Source organism: Capra hircus, chromosome 5, assembly GCF_001704415.2.
Source record: "Capra hircus breed San Clemente chromosome 5, ASM170441v1, whole genome shotgun sequence".
In the NCBI taxonomy this organism is placed as follows: domain Eukaryota; kingdom Metazoa; phylum Chordata; class Mammalia; order Artiodactyla; family Bovidae; genus Capra; species Capra hircus.
Window position 1 is genome coordinate 96,730,650 of NC_030812.1, and position 20,059 is coordinate 96,750,708.

At 44.9% G+C, this 20,059-nt stretch overlaps 1 protein-coding gene across 2 annotated transcripts in view; it reads right to left on the minus strand.

The window, feature by feature from the left end:
* The window catches only part of ETV6 (ETS variant 6), a 286,627-nt gene that overhangs the window by 160,217 nt on the left and 106,351 nt on the right, over nucleotides 1-20,059 (minus strand). Inside the window, exon 2 of one of the 2 annotated variants that reach the window (XM_005680827.3) lies at nucleotides 3,563-3,692. In XM_005680827.3, coding sequence (XP_005680884.1) covers nucleotides 3,563-3,692 — 130 coding nt within the window. The remainder of the gene's footprint in view (nucleotides 1-3,562; nucleotides 3,693-20,059) is intronic. The other variant, XM_018048473.1, reaches the window with a different exon arrangement.

Here is a 20,059-nt window from a genome sequence, read left to right on the forward strand (position 1 = left end):
GAACAGCAATAACCAAATTCCCTTGTCAGAAGATTTATTTTCTTTTCGGCTTGGAAACTCAGCTGGGAGGCATCCTCAAGTGTATAGCCCAGCCGCAACCAACCTAGAGGCTTCAGGAGATGTTTCTCGAACAGCACAACGGGCAGCTGAGTTTTGGAACTCACGAGAGAGGCGGGCAGCTCAGCCTCCCGTGGAAAGTCCCAGCTGAGGACAGATGGCAAGAGCCTGGGAACTGGAGGATTCGTTCCAGATGTGGGAACCAGTGGTGTTATGAGAGGGCCAGTGCAGATGCCAAGGAGGGCTCTAACTAATCAGGCTGCCCAGAGAGTAGCCCTCAGACAAAACAACACCATGAAACCTAAATCCATCACCTAACGACTGACTATGTTTTAAGGCCAGTGGTACTCTGCTACAGTTCTGTATCGGATAATTCTCTACGTGGGTATCCATCCAACTGTCTATCTACTCATCCATCCATTATCCAAGCGAGAAATGCAAACTATTCGACAACTGATCCACCAGTTAGAACAGATTCCAGCCAGAAACCAGCCCTCTGGCGACATCAGTGAATACTGGCTAAGTGTCAACCCTGAACTCATCCATCCATCCAAAAGGTACATAGTAAATATACTTACATCGTGGCAGGAGAGATAAGAGCCCAGGTGGTGCAGTGGTAAAGAATCTGCCTGTCAATGCAAGAGACTTGGGAGACGTGGGTTCAATTCCTGGGTTGGGAAGATCCTCTGGAGAAGGAAATGGCAACACGCTCCAGTATTCTTGCCTGGAGAATCCCATGGACAGAGGAGCCTGGCCAGCTATGGCCCGTGGTTTCTCGAAGAGTTGGACATGCCAGCACACACACAGACACACAGGCTCTGGAGTCAGACAGAACTGAGTCTCCCATTGACTGGGTGACCCCGGTAGTTTGTTCACATTCTCTTAAACCCTAAATTCCTTATGTGTGACACAGATATAGAAAGAATATCTATAAGTACTGCTGTGAGAATAAATAAAATAATTTCCATCAAGGACTTCATACAGTGCCTGCTACAGAGTCATCCCAATAAATAAATATTAGCTATGATGCTTATGTGCTAGGCACATGGCAGGGCCTGGCCAAACAGTGCTGAACAGCACAGCTGTGACTCAATGAGGAAACTCTCCACTCAAGAAAAAACGTTACAATGTCTGTATGGAAGAAACAGTCCCAAGTAGGGAAAATGATGTCTTAGGTGAGGTCATAATATTTTCAAGGTAAGAGGGCTGTTAAACATTCTCCTGTCCAATCACCATCTTGCATGGTAGGAAAACTGAGTGTTATGATGACTGACTCACAGTCAAACAGCTCATCTAACAGCAGAACTAGTTAAGGATCTGAGTGCCAGTTTGTTGTTTGTTAGTGCATTTTATCATGATAACTTTTTATGGAGAGGCAGCGCTAGGGTAAAAGAGCCTCCATATGTGAAAGTCATCCAGTGGCAAACCAAGAGTTAGGGTTTTCTTGGGATGTGGGGGTGCGGTGGGGGGTGGGGAGCGGGGTCAGGGGAGTGAGTGTGTCAGTACGGAATTCAAAAGCCATGAAAGAAACCTCAGCTTATTTAGAACAGGAGTTCATCATTTCCTTTTCTCTCTTTATGGAGACTCCAAGCTCCACAGGGGCAAGCAGTTGGGTCTACTCTATTCCCTTCAAAGTGCCTGGCATAGTGCAGGTAATCAGTATCTGCTTGTGGAATGAATAAATGAATGAGATTAGTAGCAGGCATGCTTTGTCTGCATGGCCTGAGTCTGTTCCATCCTGAAGTGAATGTCCTGGTTATAGAACAGCTTCTGCAGAAAAAAAAAGGCTCACACCTGGCTGTGGTCTCTTTCCCAGTCTGTCTGCTTGCAATACTCACTGGTACCAGAACGCTCCAGTATACTGCAGACGACCATGCCCACAGTCATGACCCTGACACCTTCACAGTCCTAATCTCTTTAAAGTTCATTGTGGAGAAGATGGTAGACTGAGGCTGGAAGGTGCTGACCACAGTATACCAGCTTTGTAAACACCGACAGACATGGCAGGCTGGCTGAAGGAGGTGAAGGATGCTCCCACATCCCTTGAAGTTTACAGCTACCATCCTCACTGTGAAAGAGAAGGGATATGCCAGTAACACCCCCCAGTACCTCCTAGCGTCACAGTCATCTGATCTGCTGAGTAGGCACAGACAGAGGAAACAGAAGCCTGCATCTTCTCCTCTCGCTCCCCACTCTTAGTAGGCAGCCTTGATCTTTCTCAGGAGGGATAAGCCACGAAGAGCAGAATAACCCAGGGAGCACGACTGTGGCAGAAAGAGACAGCAGCTACAACCAGACCAACATGCAGGTCATGAGAAATCAATTAGGGAAGGGCCAAGGTGACTCCCTCCCCCTGCGGAGTCCTCTATAACCTGAACCTGCATCCCGAGGGTAACAGTCAAGCCAGAGAACCTGGCATTTTCCTGGACACCGCAGCCAGGGCAGAAACCAAGCGATCCATTCTCCCCGGCCACACCCAGCACCCTGGATCTTCGGGGCTGAGTGGCAGCTCAGAAGAGAGACAGAAAGGAAAGGGGCAGGTGTCAGGTGCTTTGGAGGCTGGCCCCAGCAGCCCAAGTGTGGGGCCCCTGATGCCCTGCCCAGCTGCAGCTGAGGATTCAGGCAGCGGAAGTGGAAGAGGAAGGGGCAGAGGAAGCTCAGAAGAGAAAGGCAGAACTATTACAAACTAATGGGAGCCGTCAGGTGGCTCACCAGTAAGAAACCTGCCTGCCAGTGCAAGAGATGCAGGTGCCATCCCTGGGTCCGAAGGTCCCATTGGAGAAGGAAATGGCAACCCACTCCAGTATTCCTGCCTGGAGAATCCCATGGACGGAGGAGCCTGCTGGGCTACAGTCCATGGGGTCGCAACAAGTGGGACACGACTGAGAGACTGAGTACCCACAATGGGAGCCGTGGAGGCAATGAAGGTACAAGAGAGGCAGAGAAGACAGGAGGGGAGGGAGAAAGGCCCTGTGTCGGGGTAAGAGGAAGGAACAGAGCCACGATCACGGAAGAGGAGGACACAGCCCCGCAAGGAAAGTTCAGTCCAAGTACCCAGCAAAAAGCAAAGGCGGAGGGAGACTGGCGCAGAAGCCCTGCAAAATTTAGGGGCAATGGAGACACAGAAGGGGAGGAAGTGTGAACTTTAGGAAGACAGACTCTCCCCCAGAGTTCACCGTGCCTCTTGGGAGACTCAGTGGGACCTGTAGTGCCCCTGTCATGGTCAGAGGTGAAACCGACGCACAGAGAAACAAAACCAGCGGCAGGCCCAGGACTCTCAGAATCTCAGCGGTTTTCAAAGCCATTTGGGGGGATGGGGCGGCGGGAGGTGAACGATGCCAAAAGAGTTTCTGGAAACTGTAGGAAAACCATCTCAGAGCGTGCCCTCTGCCCGGGCTTGCAGCCCTGCCTCCCTCGGCCCATGCGGCTGGCCCTTCTGTTTGACAGTCTGTCCGTCCACCCATTCCATCCATCCCCCATCCATCCAGGAAGCACAAACACTCACGCAGGTGCGCGGGCAGGCGGATCGAGTCTTCCTCCATCCTGAGCGCTCTGGGCACTGGCACATGAAGCGGCGTCGAGGAAGCGTAACTGGGCACCGGGCTCTCGGGGGGTGTGTATGAAATTCGTTCCTGCTGTTAAAAAGAAGGGCAGAGAGAGGGGAAGGGGAGAAAAGACAATGAAAGCCTGGAACTGAGGGGTGACAGCCGCGGGGGGGTGGGGGGCGTCTGGGTGCGGGTCACCTCTCCAGAGGAGACCTCTTTCTGTGCAGTAGTCTTTCAGATTGCCAGCACTCGGGATTTATAACAAAACGCTGAAAAGCTTTAAGATAGGGCTTTTCCTGTGCGCTGGGGTCAATAGGTGTTCATTTTTTTTCCTCTTTGTATTAGTGGTTTGTTCCAGTAAAGAGGGGAGGCAAGATGAAGGGGATGAAACAATATATCCCAAGAGAATGTCATGAAAGACTCCTCTCTCAAAAATTACTCTTCCCGGTCACATAATTTATGTCACCAATACATTGAAAACCATTTTTCTCTTCTCTGGCAATATCCCCAGCTCCTGATCAAAGTAGGATTCCATACTTAGATCCAATGAGAGGTGAGTCCAAAATGATAGCTTATAAGTTCGAGGTTTCAGTTAATAAATCTACAAGCAATATTTGTCTATCACCTACCTATCCCATTATACAACCATCACCACCAAAAATCTCCAGGTTTCGCTTTTTCCTTCACAGCTGCGAATTATCTGCCACATCAACAAGTTATCTCCTTGCTCCCCTCATGCTCCATCTTAGAATCAATATTTCCTTTCCTTCTGAAGCATTTCAAGAGCTCATTCAAAGAATCCTCTGCATTTAAGGAAGTTCGGTTTAATTGAAGGTACTCATTCAACGGACAAGGAAAGGGGGAGGGGAAAGTCAGCACCTCCACTGTTTAAATTCAAAAGGGCAGTGTTTGTTACATAGATTAAAACAATGCGATGGGATGGGACGGATTAGTTTTAAGTTAAAATGTGGCAAATAATGGCAAGAAACTAACTATGCTGTTCAGTGGGGAGAGTAGTGCAATTTGTATCTTAGATCTGTGTACCAACTGGTTTGACTTGCAGTCCATACATAAACACAACTTCCGTTAGTTTCTGTGGTTTAACTGGGCAAAGTAAAGTGGGACACACACAGTCCAAAAATAAGTTGGGGGTGGGGATAGGGGAGATCGGCAAGATGCCACTGTGAAAACAAACACCAAGAGCAGAAGAAAAATTATGGATTAAAATAAAGCCAAGGGGGTGTTTAGGTTTTACAAAGCATTCTCTAACATTTTATATTCTATCAAATATGCAAAGGGAACCGGGGGGGGGGTCCCCCAGCCCTGTAACCAAATTAAAGCTTCTCTTCTCATAACCTGGAAAGTTAGGCGGTTGTGGTAGGAAGTTTCCATTTTAAATGAATATATACATATTTTTGTAATTTCCGAATGGAATCGCTATACCTTCCCCGAGGCATCCTCAACTGGCAACTAGGGCCTTTGGAATATTTCTGCTTAAACACACATCCTAAAGTTTCCTGGTGAATTTCTTAATTCAGGGAAGACACATACACCCTAGATTTCATTTCTGGATTGATTGAGGTGTCCTGTGAAAGGTCACCCAGGGGCAAAACCTTCAACTTCACTTTTCTTGAACTTTACCAAGCATCACACATATTCTGAGCAACTCTAACTTAGGGATGAGTTATATTTTTGGTGTTTGGTTTGGGGTTTTTGAGGTGAAAAAGGCAAAGACATAAACACACATATGGGAAACATACCAAATCTGTTGTGGGGGTTTTCAAGGTGAGATAGGTTTTAAAAATATTTTAAATGGAGTCTGCTTTTTCTAGTTTAACAAATTCTTCATACACTTCAACCCTTGAATAAGCCCTCACCCCACCCCAGTCCCAACATACGCCTCGATATCTTATCTACCGTTACTTTATTCCCAGAAATAGCTTTCTGTTTTGTTAGGGTTTTTGCAGAAGTGAAACTGTTGATGAAGAAAACCCTGTGCAACCAGAGACCTTTCAAATGGCAAGGCATGAGTATGAGGAAAAAAAAAAAAAAAAAGAAGATGGCATTTCGTAAGACGGTGACTTTCTCTGGAAGACAAGAGTCTATAACTAGTCTTCGTGAGTGAGAGGCCACCTCAGTCCCCTTACCATCTCCATCTAGGATGATGAGGAGGGAGAAACCCAGCTCTCCAAGCAGATTCTACTTTATTTCTTGGGAAAATATATCACCAGCCTGCTTAGAAAAAGAGTCAAGTCAGGTATCACCTTTAAAATGTATATATTCTGACTTGGTAAATTATCATGTTGTACCTTCTTTGGGGGCTTCCTTGGTGGCTCAGTGGTAAAGAATTCACCTGCAGTGCAGGAGACCTGTGTTCGATTCCTGGGTTGAGAAGATCCCCTAGAGAAGGGAATGGCAACCCACTCCAGTATTCTTGCCTGGAGAATACCATGGACAGAGGAGCATAGCAGGCTACAGTCCATGGGGTTGCAAGAGTCAGACACAACTTGGTGACTCAATGACAACAAGCTTTTTACTATAATTTTTGGAGGCAGCCCCATGTGTGTTTACATGTGTGTGGTTCCCTGTCTTTACTGCGACACTGAATATCACACTTCAGGGCTTGCCCTGGGATTTCATGCCCTCCCCTCCACATCCAAACAATTCCAGAAGAAGACTACCTTGCTGTTTCATGAAAAGAAGGCCAGGTCTTGCCTGGTGGTTTGGCAGTAAAGAATCCACTTGCCAATGCAGGAGACACAAATATGATCCCAGTTTCCGGGAAGATCCCACATACCAGGGAGCAACTAAGCCAGCGTACCACAACTCTTGAACCTGTGCTCCAGAGCCCAGCAACCAAACTACAGAGCTCTCAAGCCACAACTACTGAAGCCTCCACGCTCCACAATAAGAGAAGCCACTGCAATGTGAAGCCTGCGTACTGAAAGTAGAGAGTAGCCCCTGCTCAGTGCAACTAGAGAAATGTCCATCCTGCAACGAAGACCCAGCACAGTCAATAAATAAATAAAATTATTAAAAAAGAAGTCCAGAGAGTGAGTCTCACGGACCTTGAATGCTTCTCACTTCTGATACAGGTTTCCACTCAGCAGTGTGGCAACACAAAGTCTGGGTTGGGAAGTTCTTGCTAAAAGATTTAATGAATGGGTTTGTCAGTAATAAAAGAAAGAATGGGTACCTTGACCCTGAGGGGGATAAGCAAAATGTGCTTCTAGGGCCTTGAACAATTTGCTAGTGGCAGTTACACACCGACTGTGACCCTGGGTTCGGCGGCCAGGACAACACTCATCAGACCACAGAAAGGATGCTGTCCAGCGTACGGGTTCCTTTCCAAGGAGGACAAAACACACACTTGAGCATCCTATACCGCACACTTATCTCCTCTCTCTTTCTGTTCATCTCTAGGGTGACTCACGTGATCCTCAGCAGTGCACTTACCATCTACCATGGAACAATCAGCAGGCTGTCAAAAGTTAGAAATACAAAACAAATACCAGTATCTCTGATGGAGACATCCAAGCAGAGAGACATAAAGAGACTAACATCCAATTCTCCAAATAAAGGAAACCTCTTCATTCTCAGAACTGCTTCTCTGGACCAACCCCAAGGAAGGGACGGCGAGTACCCGTTTACGGTACATTCACCTCGAGAGCATATTGTCAGTCGGATGAAAAGCAGAGGTGTTTTATTTTAACATTTCAGAGGGGAATAACCATTTCCTCAGGAGGATTATAAGCACTGTTCTAATTAAATTAAAATGCTGCAGACGGTGATATTAATGCATTCAAGTGTTGGAGGGGGGGTTCACCGCTGGCGGAGGTCAATGATGTGACTAAAAATGCCATGATGCGGTTACAGGATTGTTTAGATGCTGAAAAAGGAAAACATGCTGCTCTCAAATGTGCAGACACAACCTATCAAACCAGCGGGCAGAACAAAAGGAAGCAATACCATTCCTAAGGCCGACGGTAATACCTCGGGGGTTGGGGGTGGTTGCAAGAGCGGTGCCAAGCTCTGGAAAGAGAAAATAAAGCTAGAAATAGTTTTAGGCAACGGATGAAATGTAAATGTTACTCACCATTATAGAAGGCTTGAAATTTTTTTAAACTGGAATGTGGAGTTAGGGTTGCGGCAGGCATGCTACAGAAACCAAAGTGAGCTCCATCCAGCCCTTTCCTCACTCCTCCCTGACTGCAAAGGGTCACATGGTACCCATCTAATTCTGCTCATTGCTTTAAGGCTTTATTTTATTAAAGTGTAGTTGATTTATAATGCTGTATTAATTCCTGCTGTAAAGCAAAGTTACACGCACGCACGTATGCGCACGTATGCGCACGCACGCGCACATACGCGCACGTACGCACACATACGCGCACGTACGCGCACGCACGCGCACACGCGCGCAAATGCGCACATGCGCACACACGCACGGGGCTTCCCTGGTGGCTCAGCGGTAAAGAATCCGCCTGCCAACTCAGGCGGAGAAGGCAATGGCACCCCACTCTAGTACTCTTGCCTGGGAAATCCCATGGGTGGAGGAGCCTGGTAGCCTGCAGTCCATGGGGTCGCTAAGAGTCGGACACGACTGAGCGACTTCACTTTCACTTTTCACTTTCATGCATTGGAGAAGGAAATGGCAACCCACTCCAGTGTTCTTGCCTGGAGAGTCCCAGGGACGGGGGAGCCTGGTGGGCTTCCGTCTATGGGGTCGCACAGAGTCAGACACAACTGACGCGACTTAGCAGCGGTAGCAGCAGCAGCCAACTCAGGAGAGACAGGTTCAATCCCTGGGTTGAAAAAATCCCCTGGAACAGGGGATCCACTATTCTTGCCTGGGAAATCCCATGGACAGAGGAGCCTGGCAGGCTACCATCCATGGGGTCAAAAAAATGTCTGTCATGACTTAGCAACTAAACATACATATATATATGTATGTTTATATACACATATACATATATATGTACATATATGTATATGTATATATTTACGTGTATATATACACGTGTATGTATATATATACATACCCACACACATTTTTCATATTTTCCATTATAGTTTATCACAGGATACTGAATATAGTTCCCTCTGCTATACAGTGGGACTGTCGTTTATCAATTGTCTATATACTAGTTTGCATCTGCTAATCCCAAACTCCCAATCCATCCTTCCCATCCCCGCCTTCCCCTTGGCAGCCACAAGTCTGTCTGCCATGACTGTGAGTCTGTTTCTATCAGTTCAGTTCAGTCGCTCAGATATGTCCTACTCTTGGCGACCCCATGAATCGCAGCACGACAGGCCTCCCTGTCCATCACCAACTCCCAGAGTTCACCCAAACTCACATCCATTGAGTCCGTGATGCCATCCAGCCATCTCATCCTCGGTCATCCCCTTCTCCTCCTGTCCCCAATCCCTCCCAGCATCAGAGTCTTTTCCAATGAGTCAACTCTTCACATGAGGTGGCCAAAGTATGCTCAGCTTTAGCATCAGTCCTTCAAAGAGATCCCAGGACTGATCTCCTTTAGAATGGACTGGTTGGATCTCCTTGCAGTCCAAGGGACTCTCAAGCGTCTTCTCCAACACCATAAGTTCAAAAGCATCAATTCTTCGGCGCTCAGCTTTCTTCACAGTCCAACTCTCACATCCATGCATGACCACTGGAAAAACCATAGCCTTGACTAGAGGGACCTTTGTTGGCAAAATAATGTCTCTGCTTTTCAATATGCTATCTAGATTGGTCATAACTTTTCTTCCAAGGAGTAAGCGTCTTTTAATTTCATGGCTGCAGTCACCATCTGCAGTTGTTTTGGAGCCCCCCAAAAATAAAGTCTGACACTGCTTCCCCATCTATTTGCCATGAAGTGATGGGACTAGATGCCATGATCTTCATTTTCTGAACGCTGAGCTTTAAGCCAACCTTTTCACTCTCCTGTTTCACTTTCATCAAGAGGCTTTTTAGTTCCTCTTCACTTTCTGCCATAAGGGTGGTGTCATCTGCATATCTGAGGTTATTGATATTTCTCCTGGCAATCTTGATTCCAGCTTGTGTTTCTTCCAGCCCAGCGTTTCTCATGATGTACTCTGCATATAAGTTAAATAAGCAGGGTGACAATATACAGCCTTGACGTACTCCTTTTCCTATTTGGAAGCAGTCTGTTGGTCCATGTCCAGTTCTAACTGTTGCTTCCAGATAAATTCAGTTGTGTCATATTTTGAATACCACAGATAAGTGATACATATAGCACTTGTCTTTGTCTGACTTACTTCACTTAGTTTGTTAATCTCTAGATCCCTCCATGTAGTTGCAAATGTCATTATCTCTTTCTTTTTTATGGCTGAGTAGTATTCCACTTTATATACACACCACATCTTTATCCATTCATCTGTCAATGGACATTTAGGTTGTTCCCATGTCTTGGCTATCGTGAATAGTGCTGCTGTGAACATAGGGGGTGCATGTATCTTTTTGAATTATAGCTCTGTCTGGATACGTACCCAAGAGTGGGACTGCTGGATCATATGGCAACTTTTCTGTTTAAGGACTCTCTATATCATTTTCCATAGTGGTTCCACCAATTTACATTCCCATCTACAATGTAGGAGGGTTCCTTTTTCTCCACATCCCTTCCCGCATTTGTTATTTGTAGATTTTTTAAAATGATGGCCATTCTGACCAAGGTTTGGTAGTACCTCACTGTAGTTTGGATATGCATCTAATAAGTAACAATTCTACTGATTTTTAAGCTGGCTGCTTAGAATCTGTGACAATAGTATAAATCAACCTCATGCATTCTGGGTTCAGTTAGGAGAATGTTGTTTCTCCTGCTCCCATGTCTTCTCTATGACTGCATTTTACAGACTACAAGAGTTAAAACCTGAATATTATCATCCCGCCCCCCCTAAAAAAAAAAAAAAACTTTCCTTTTCAAAGTGATTTAATATAGAGCTTCTAGAAATCATGGGGATCCATGCATTTGTTTTTATACCATGAGCTCTTTGAAAAAGCTGCAGGCCTAAGGAGCTTAAAGCCTATTCCTCATTAATAAGAACCTTCTGGAAATAAAGATAAAGCATTTCTGGAATCAAGAAAAACAGAAACAAAGCTTGCTTATACAGTCCACTCTCCCCACATGGGGATTCAACCAACCACAGGTGGAAAACATTTGAGGGGAAAAAGAAATTTGGGGAAGTTCCAAAATGCAAAACTTGAATTTGCCAGGTGCTGGAACTATTTACATACAATTTACATTGTATAGGTATTGCTGTTATAAGCAATCAAGAGATGGTTTAAAGTATACGGGAGGATGGGAGGATGTGTGTTGATTATATGCAAGTACTATGGCCTTTTTTTGTAAGGGCCTTAAGCATCCATGGATTCTGGTATCCTCAGGGGACATGGAACCAGACTTCCACAGATATCAAAGGACAACCATACTTAAAAGATGTATTAGAGGCAATTTCAAAGATTCCTTGACCATAGAGCTGAGATGCCCTTGATTTAGGAACTTTTCCCAAAAACAGCCCCCATACTGAGTGCCAGAACTATTCCAGTGAAGGTTTCTGAAGCCCAGGTAAAGCCTTGAGGACAAAGACTGTCATGGAAACAGTGGTATCTCTGGACCATTTCCCAGGGAAATATGGTAAAAATGCTACAGGTGCACTTTCTGTCCTGTTACACTTTTGGTGTCCCTTTACTGTGCTGAAAACTGGCAAGCCAGACATGAGAGAAAGCAACAGACACCAAAGACACAGTGGTCATGCTGGTAATATTCAATATTTCCAGGGAAGGATCTCCTTTCCACCCTGCAGGCTTTGAGCAAAGTTGCCTGGGAAAGCTGAGGCTTGTACTACAGTCATCTTCTATAGACTAAAAGAAGAAATCTCTCCTATGATCCACTATTTGGTGAGATTTACTACGGCAACCCACTCCAGTATCCTTGCTTAGGAATTCCCATGGACAGAGGAGCCTGGCTGGCTAAATCCATGTGGTCCCAAACAGTCCGACACTACTACGTGACTAAACAACAACAACTAAACGGAAGTCTGCATACACAATCATTTAACTACACTCTTCTGGCTGCAAAATAATTCAAAGTGGTGGTTTAGGCTTTCATTAATAAGCAAAAGCAACACATCACCAAAAAACTGAACAAGACTGAATTTTGAGCTGCACAGTTTTCTAGGTTTTTAGTGTCAGGGATGCAAATAGCACACATGAGAACCTAAACTAACACATTCTTGAATGCCAGAGTCTTTCACTTGAAAAACTACATTGAATATTTTGTTCACCCCCAAATTTAGCAAGATCAACTTAAAGAACTTGAGAAAAGATGTAAACGCCACTCTTTGCTAAAATGTACACGCTGTCACAGCTCACAGCGTCTTTGGTATCTTTCCAGAAAGAATCAGTGTACTTTAGGATCCGGGGTGAGGAGAGTAACTTTAGGATCTGAGGAAATCAAACACGAATTTTGGAAGAGAAAACCAGGTCCATCAAATCACAGCAGTGAAGTTGTGATGCTGTCTTGCAGTAGATGTCCAAACAGATGGCCTGAGTCAGCTTTCCTCTTAAGAGTCCAGGTCGTCTCCTGAGGGAACCATCCTTTCTGGGTGCTGAGACAATAGGCTTTTACACCCCAGTTGATCTTTGGCTTTTAACATGCTTGCTGTCACTTCCAGAAAGAAAAATGGAGGACTTTCCTGGTGGTCCAGAGGTTAAGAATCTACCAGGCAACATAGGGGACATGGATTTCATCCCTAGTCCAGAAAGATCCCATGTGCCATAGAATAACTAAGCCCATGGGCCACAACCACTGAAGCCTGCTCACCCTAGAGCCCATGCTCTGCAACGAGAGAAGCCGCTACAGTGAGAAGCCTGAGCACTATAGCTACAGAGTAGCCCCAGCTCGCCACAACAGAGAAAGCCGGCATGCAGCAACCAAGACCCAATGCCCCCAGAAATAAATGAATAAGGAAAATGCTAATATGCCATGAAAACAGGGTGGGCAGGAGCTACACCCCCGCCTTGGTCTTCCAGACACCCATGCAGTCCTGGAAGGAAGCATGCACCCCACCATCTACACTCACACTGAAGTGGAGTCCTTCCTAGGAGCCCAGCTTCACCTCCCCAAGGAGTGCTCTTCTTTTGGACATTGAAGAAGATGGATTCAGATGTAGATTCCGATGTACTTACATGCCAGTCAATCCTTAAAGAAATCAACCCCAAATATTCAGGGGTTGAATATTTGAATATTTGGTTGAATATCAGACCTTCAGGGAAGGTCTGATACCGAAGCTCCAATACTTTGGCTACCTAATGCAAAGAGCCAATTCACTAGAAAAGACCTGGATGCTGGAAAAGATTGAAGGCAGGAGGAGAAGGGGGTGACAGAGGATGAGACGATTAGATAGCATCACTGACTCAATGGACATGAGTTTGAGCAAACTCTGGGAGATAATGAAGGACAGGGAAGCCTGGTGTCCTATAGTCCATGGGGTCTCAAAGAGTTGGACATGACTGAACAACTACATACTTATAACTGAAATAGTCCATTTTCTCCACATCCTAAAGTCAGAAGACAGTGTATTGTATTTAAGAGCTACAATTAAGTCAAAGCACCTTCAATCTTTCTTTTGCCCGGAACTGAATTATCAGTGCACAAATGGATAAATAAATACAAGCACTGGCAACAGGCCCTGCAATCAAGCACTACTGTAAAATGTCATTAAGGGTTCATTCTCCCTATGACTGTTATGAAATTGTTCAGCATTCACCAAGCATCCACTACGAGCCGAGGTCTGGACCAGACTTTATGAATTCTGCCCCCATTAAGTCCTGGAATTCCAAAGATGGCCCCAATACTAAAAATTTCTGGCCAGGACATGGAAGCAACCCAAACGTCCATCGACAGAGGAATGGATGAAAAATATTACTCAGCCACCATTAAAAAAAAAAGGATGAAATAATGCTATTTGCAGCAACATGGATGCACTTAGAGATTGTCATACTGAGTAAACTCAGTCAGGTGGAGAGATACAAATATGATATCGCATATATGTGGGATCTTAAAAAATGGTACAAATGAACCTATTTAGTGAACAGAAATAGTGTCAAAGGTGTAGAGAATAAATTTATGGTTCTCAAGGGGGAAAGGAGGGAAAGGATAAATTGGGAGATTGGGATTGACATACATACACTACTATATATACAACAGATAACTAGTAAGAACCAACTGGGGATTTCCGTGATGGTCCAGTGGCTAAGACCTGGGCCCCGAGTTTATGCTGCAGGTAAGAGTTTGCACGTTGCAACTAAAGACCTCATATGCCACAGTGAAGACTGAAGATCCCGTGTGCCGTAACTAAGAGCTGATGCAGTCAAATAAACAAATATTTTTAAAAAATAACCTGCTAAATAGCACAAGAACTCTATTCAATACTCTGTAATGACCTATATGGGAATAAAATCTAAAAAAGAGGGGATATATGTATAACTGACTCACTTTGCTAAACAGCAGAAACTAACACAACATTGTAAATCAACTATACTCTAATAAAAATTAAATAAAAAGCATCTGTATCACTTTACCCATAAATACATATAGGTACTCATATATAAATATGGGATTCCCAGGTGGCGCAGTGGTAAAGAATCCAGCTGCCAAGCAGGAGACATGGGTTTGATTCCTGGGTCAGGAAGATCCCTTGGAGAAGGAAATGGCAACCCATTCCAGTATTCCTGCCTGGGAAATCCCATGGACAGAAGAGCCTGGTGGCCTACAGTCCGTGGGGTTGCAAAGAGTCAGACACGACTCAGCGACTGAGCGCGCACACACACACTCATAAATATACTCCTCAAAACACATGTTCCAACCTTTGTTGGAAAAAAACATTGCAACAACCAGGGAGGGAAGCTGGTAGCATTGGAGTGCTGGGTATATGCTTCTCACGAGCCCTCTATTTTATTTCAGACTCACAGTAACCCTGCAAGGAAGTATCATGACCCCTATTCCACACGAAGAACCTGATCTGAAGATGGCAGGAAGTAAGCCATCTCTGCAAGGCACCTGCTCAGGAGATGGTATGGCTGGTAAAAAGAGGAGAAATGAGAACTTATATGCAAGTTGGGCCACTTCATCAACAGTGGCTTCAAAAGTTCTGAGGAATCCCACAAGGTAAGTTCAAGCTTATAAGAACAGCTGCAGTTTTGGAATATTTCATTGCAAATATTCCAGTGGGGTCCCTGAGGGTCACCCCACAGAAGCCTCTGAGCCAGGAGGCTTACTTCCTTAAGCCGTGGCTTCTCCTACTGGGAACACAGATGTAAGGAGTAAGTGCCTTTAGCTGAAGGAAGGGGACTAAACAGAATGTATGAGGGAGCCCCCTGGCATGACCCCTGAAATCCACCCAGGGGTGCAATTTACCTGAAGGGCTCCCTCAGCAGGGCCATAAGGGAAGTTACAGACCACTGGTGCCTATAAGGACTTCACCTCGTACAGAAAGCTCATCTTAGGAGATTCCTGAATTTTTATGCTCCTTTTTCTATTTCTGGGATTTCTATGCTCCTTTTTCTCTAACATTTTCTTCAACTACCACAAAAATCATTTCCCTTACTCAGTGCCTTTCCATTTAACCAGGAGTGACAAATTTAAATGTGCAGGTGAGATGAACAGGAGCAGTGGGGAGGAAAGGCCTGGTCAACATCTATTCGGCATCTACTGGTGCCTTGAGCCCTGTACTGAGGAGATGCTGAGTCCAGCAGCCCATCACAGTGGCCGCCATCCAGCAAGGCTGGTCCAGTGGTCTGAAGACTCACCCTCTCCTAGCAAATGAGGGAGGGAAAGAGGCACTATGGGGGCCTGCTGGGGAGAAAGATTGAACAGATCCTCACAGATGTTTTAAAATACGTAAGGGCTCATGTAAGACTGAGTGAAGGCAGGCTATAGTTCTTAGCATCGCAAAAAAGTCAGACAAAACTTAGAGACTAGACAACAAAGCCGATTTAAGCTGAGGCTGAAGGGTGATTCTGAAAGGGGTTCCTGGGCTGGGAATTAACCAAAGCAGAACCTGAAGGTGCCTTATAACTAAACTCCAAGATGCTGCTTCTACATGTTCTCATATCCCCCAGCAAGTCAATGCTTATTCATTACACTGTGGGCAGAACAGATCCGAAAAAAAAAAAAAAAAGACAAGGAGATAGATTCCCTTCTCTATCAACTAGCCCCCCACCCTCCACCCCGGGGCCCTGCACATGATCCAAGGGTTCTACACAATATAATTAGAAAAAAAGCACTAGTATCTACAACTTGGAGCAACCCTTTTGAAGACAAGCACCAAAGCCAAATCCGCAGAAGCTTTCTTTATTGTTCTAATTGTAAAACATCTTAATTAAGATCCTTTCCAACCCTGAGATGCTATGAATCTTTTTTTCTTCTGAATTTCTGAAATATTTCTGACATGAATAGTAAGCAGACTCTCAAGCTGTGATTTCTTTTCATGCCAGGTTGTGGTTTCCAGGGAGGCCTATGCTTGAAGGATGCTCAGCTCCTTTGGCTGGAAGCCAGTGCTGAGGCAGACAAGGTCACAGGCTTAAGACATGACGGGGAAAATGAGATGCATGCCACCCCATGGCCCAGATTATGCCCCTAATCCCTGCCAGGATGCAGATGATGGCATCTCTGGTGGAGATGAGGTGAGCATCACATATCACCATCCTGCAAACCCCAGAAGTGCATGACCTACTGAGAGTGCATCACTTTGGTATAAGAAAGGTGGGGGGACTTCACACAGGAACAGCCAGTGTCACATCTGGGAAAAATAGTCAGGCTGTGGGATTTATCCACGGATGCCCCTAAGCTTTTTGATCCACCGTTTGAAAGCAGGGTCATCGAATCCTTTCTTCCCAATTTTTTAAAATGTTTTTGTTTAATTTTTTTAAAGTATGATAACACATTTACAGGAGACTTGGAAAATACAGAACAAAGTTACATATAGTTCAACTATGAGTGTGTGTTCAGTTACTGAGTCGTGTTTGTCTGTGTGTGTGTGTTTAGCCACTGAGTCGTGTCCATCACTTTGGGATCCCATGGCCTGTAGCCAACCAGGCTCCTCTGTCCATGGGATTGCCCAGGCAAGAAGGTTGGAGTGAATTGCCTTTTCCTTCTCCAGGGGATCTTCCCGACCCAGGGATCAAATCTGTGTCTCTTACGTCTCTTGCAATGGCAGGCAGGCTTACCACTGAACCACCAGGGAAGCCTAGTTCAACTACATATTACAATTCTTTTTTAAGTAAGACTTTTAGTTGGAGTTTCAATATCAAACTCTCAAAAATTAACAGAATGAAGAGACAGAAAAGTCAAAGGATACAGTAGCCCTGAAAAGCACTATGAACAAATTCAACATAATTTATCTAGTGTTCACACAATAACAGGATAGAAATCCTATTCAAGTTCCCATAGACTATAAACTAGGAGACACTGGAACATATCCAGGGGCATAAAATGAGGTGCAAATATTTCATGTATTGAAATCATACAGAGTCTCTTCTCTTATCACTACAGAATTATGTTAGAAATCACTATTAGAAGATATTTGAAAATAACCCTTGTATCTTCAAGCCCAATGTGACATTTACCAAGAGAACGCTTTAACTTAGGCATTGATAGCCTCAGTAAAGTTAAAAGACTGAAGAAACACAGAGGGTGATTTCAGAAAAGAAAGCATCTAAATGAGAAATTAATATCAAAGATACTTTTAACATTCCCATATATTTGGAAATTAAATGTCCACTTTCAATTGATGGGTGCATCTAAGAAGCTGTAACAAAGGACTTCTTAACTAATTCTAGTAGCAGAAGCAACAAGAACTTAAAGGAAGAGCAGCTTATATCCAGGGCACAATCAAGTGCGGCCAAGTTTGGCTCTTGATTAGCTGCTTTCTACTCCATTAATGCTTTTCCCTCTAATGCTTTGGCGATTAAAATTAGCCAGTCTGCAGTGTCCCTGCCTGGGGCTAACAAGTAATGAACTGCGAGTGTTACTATTTAGTTGTATCAAGGGCGCCATTAGAGAGAGCTTCTCAATTTCTCCCCCTAAAGGAAAGAAACCTTCCAGGCACGTTCTACCTGCCCACACGGCTGCCCTCCTACTGCACTCAGTGTCCCAGGGGACTCATGGGACCTTAAGATCTAGGCAGAGGAAAGGATGAGGGTCAGGCTCACGTGGAGACTGCAGATCAGAGGCAGAAGCAGCAGAGGCAGCCCCAGAGGGATGCTCTGAACCTGTACTTAACCATTCGCTCCTCCCTCCCTCTCTGCCTGCCTTCTTCTGCCTCATAAACCTTCTCCTCCACCCCAAGCAGCTTTTTTCTTTCTGTTACAGCATCACTCTAGGCTTAGCCCCCATCTTCATTTCTTTCCAGAATGACTGTACCTGAAAGTCTTGTAAAAAAATTAAAAAATAAAAGTAAGAGAGAAAGAGAAGTTTCGGCTGCAACTCACACCCTCAGCTGGTGGCTAGGGATGGTTGGAGGGGGAGGCAACTCAGATCTCCCTTAAAACTGAAAAGATTTTTTTGCCCTGTGATACATCTTCACAAAATTTCAACAGCTTAAATGGACCACACACTGACTGAGAAACTGTTGTTGGTGAGTTGCTAAGATGTGTCTGACTCTTTTGCAACCCCAATGGACTGTAGCCCGCCAGGCTCCACTATCCATGCGATTCTCCAGGCAAGAATACTGGAGTGGGTTGCCATTTCCTGCTCCAGGGGATCTTCCCAACCCAGGGATCGAACCTGAGTCTTCTGCACTGGCCAGGGGATTCTTTACCACTGAGTCAGCTGGCAAGGCCTAAATGAGAAATATTAGGATTTAAAGATTGGTTACCAGGACAGGATGTTCATTCTAGTTCAAGTAAAGGTATTCCAGAGAAATATGAAGAAAGTTCCTAAAATAACAGCCCCAGGAAGTCCCTTGAAGTCCTGACTATATGTAGCCCACTTCCAATGAACTGGGAGTCACCCATCCACCCAGCCCCATGCCTGGTTCACTGGAAATGGCTGCACCAAGTTATGACCTTGTGGGACTTCCTGCAGATTTCAGTGGGACTGTTATCTTAGACTTTCTTCAGCATTTCTCTGGAGAACTTTTATTCGAACTAGACACTCATCCACCCCCGCACCTCACTCAGGAAGGGAGAAGGCTGGGTCAGAATCACTGCCAGGGTAAAGCTGAACACCTCCCTTGCTCTACATATACCAGATAATTCCTGGGTTGCTTCAGGCTGAGAAAGAAATAGAAAAAGGTCTGTAAACTACACCTAGAGTAACAAGTGCAAATTAGGCCTGGAAAAGATTTAAGTCTGGAAAATGTTTACTACCAAAAGAATTTTCAACAAAATCCTATAAGAACACTATACTTCAAAAGCAACATAAAATGCTTGGAGAAAAGGGAACCCTCTTATACTGTTGGTGGGGATGTAAACTGATACAGCCACTGTGGAGAAGAGTATGGAGGTTCCTTAAAACACTAAATATAAAACTACCATATGATCCACCAACCCCACAACTGGGCATGTACCCTGAGAAAATCATCACCCTGATGTTCAGTGCAGCACTATTTACAATAGCTAGGACATGGGAGCAACCTAGAGGTCCATCTACAGATGAATGGATAAAGACAACGTGTTACATAAATACAATGGGATATTTAAAAGTGAAAAAGTTTTAGTCACTCGGTAGAGTCCGACTCTGCGACCTCATGGACTGTAGCTCGCCAGGTTTCTCTGTCCAAAGAAAGAACCAGGCAAGAATCCTGGAGTGAATAGCCATCACCTTCTTCGAGGGATCTTCCAGAGCCAGGGAGTGAACCTGGGTCTCCTGCACTGCAGGTGGATTCTTCACTATCTGAGCCACCAGGGAAGCCCACAGTGGAATATTACTTGGCCATAAAAAGGAAAGAAACTGAGTCATTTACAGTGATGTGGATGAACCTAGAGTCTGTCACACAGAGTAAGTCAGGAAAATAAAAACAAATTTTGTATATTCATGCACATATATGAAATCTAGAAAACTGATACTGATGAACCTATTTGCAGAGAAGGAAGAGATGCACATGTCGCGAATGGACTTGCGGACATGGGGTGAGGGAAGGGGAGGGTGAGAAAAACCGAGAGTAGCACGGTCATATATACATCACCATATGTAAGATAGATAACCAGCAGAAAGTTGCTGTACAGTACAGGGGGTTCAACTCGGTGCTTTGCGGTGACCTGGAAGGAGGGATGGAGGTGGAGCGGCAGAGAGGCCAAAGGGGGAGGGGATACATGTATACATATAGCTGACTCACTTTGTTGCACAGCAGAAACTAGCACAATACTGTAAAGCACTTATCCTCCAATTAAAAAAAAAAAGCAACATAAAGGAAATAAGTCTCACTGTATGCTG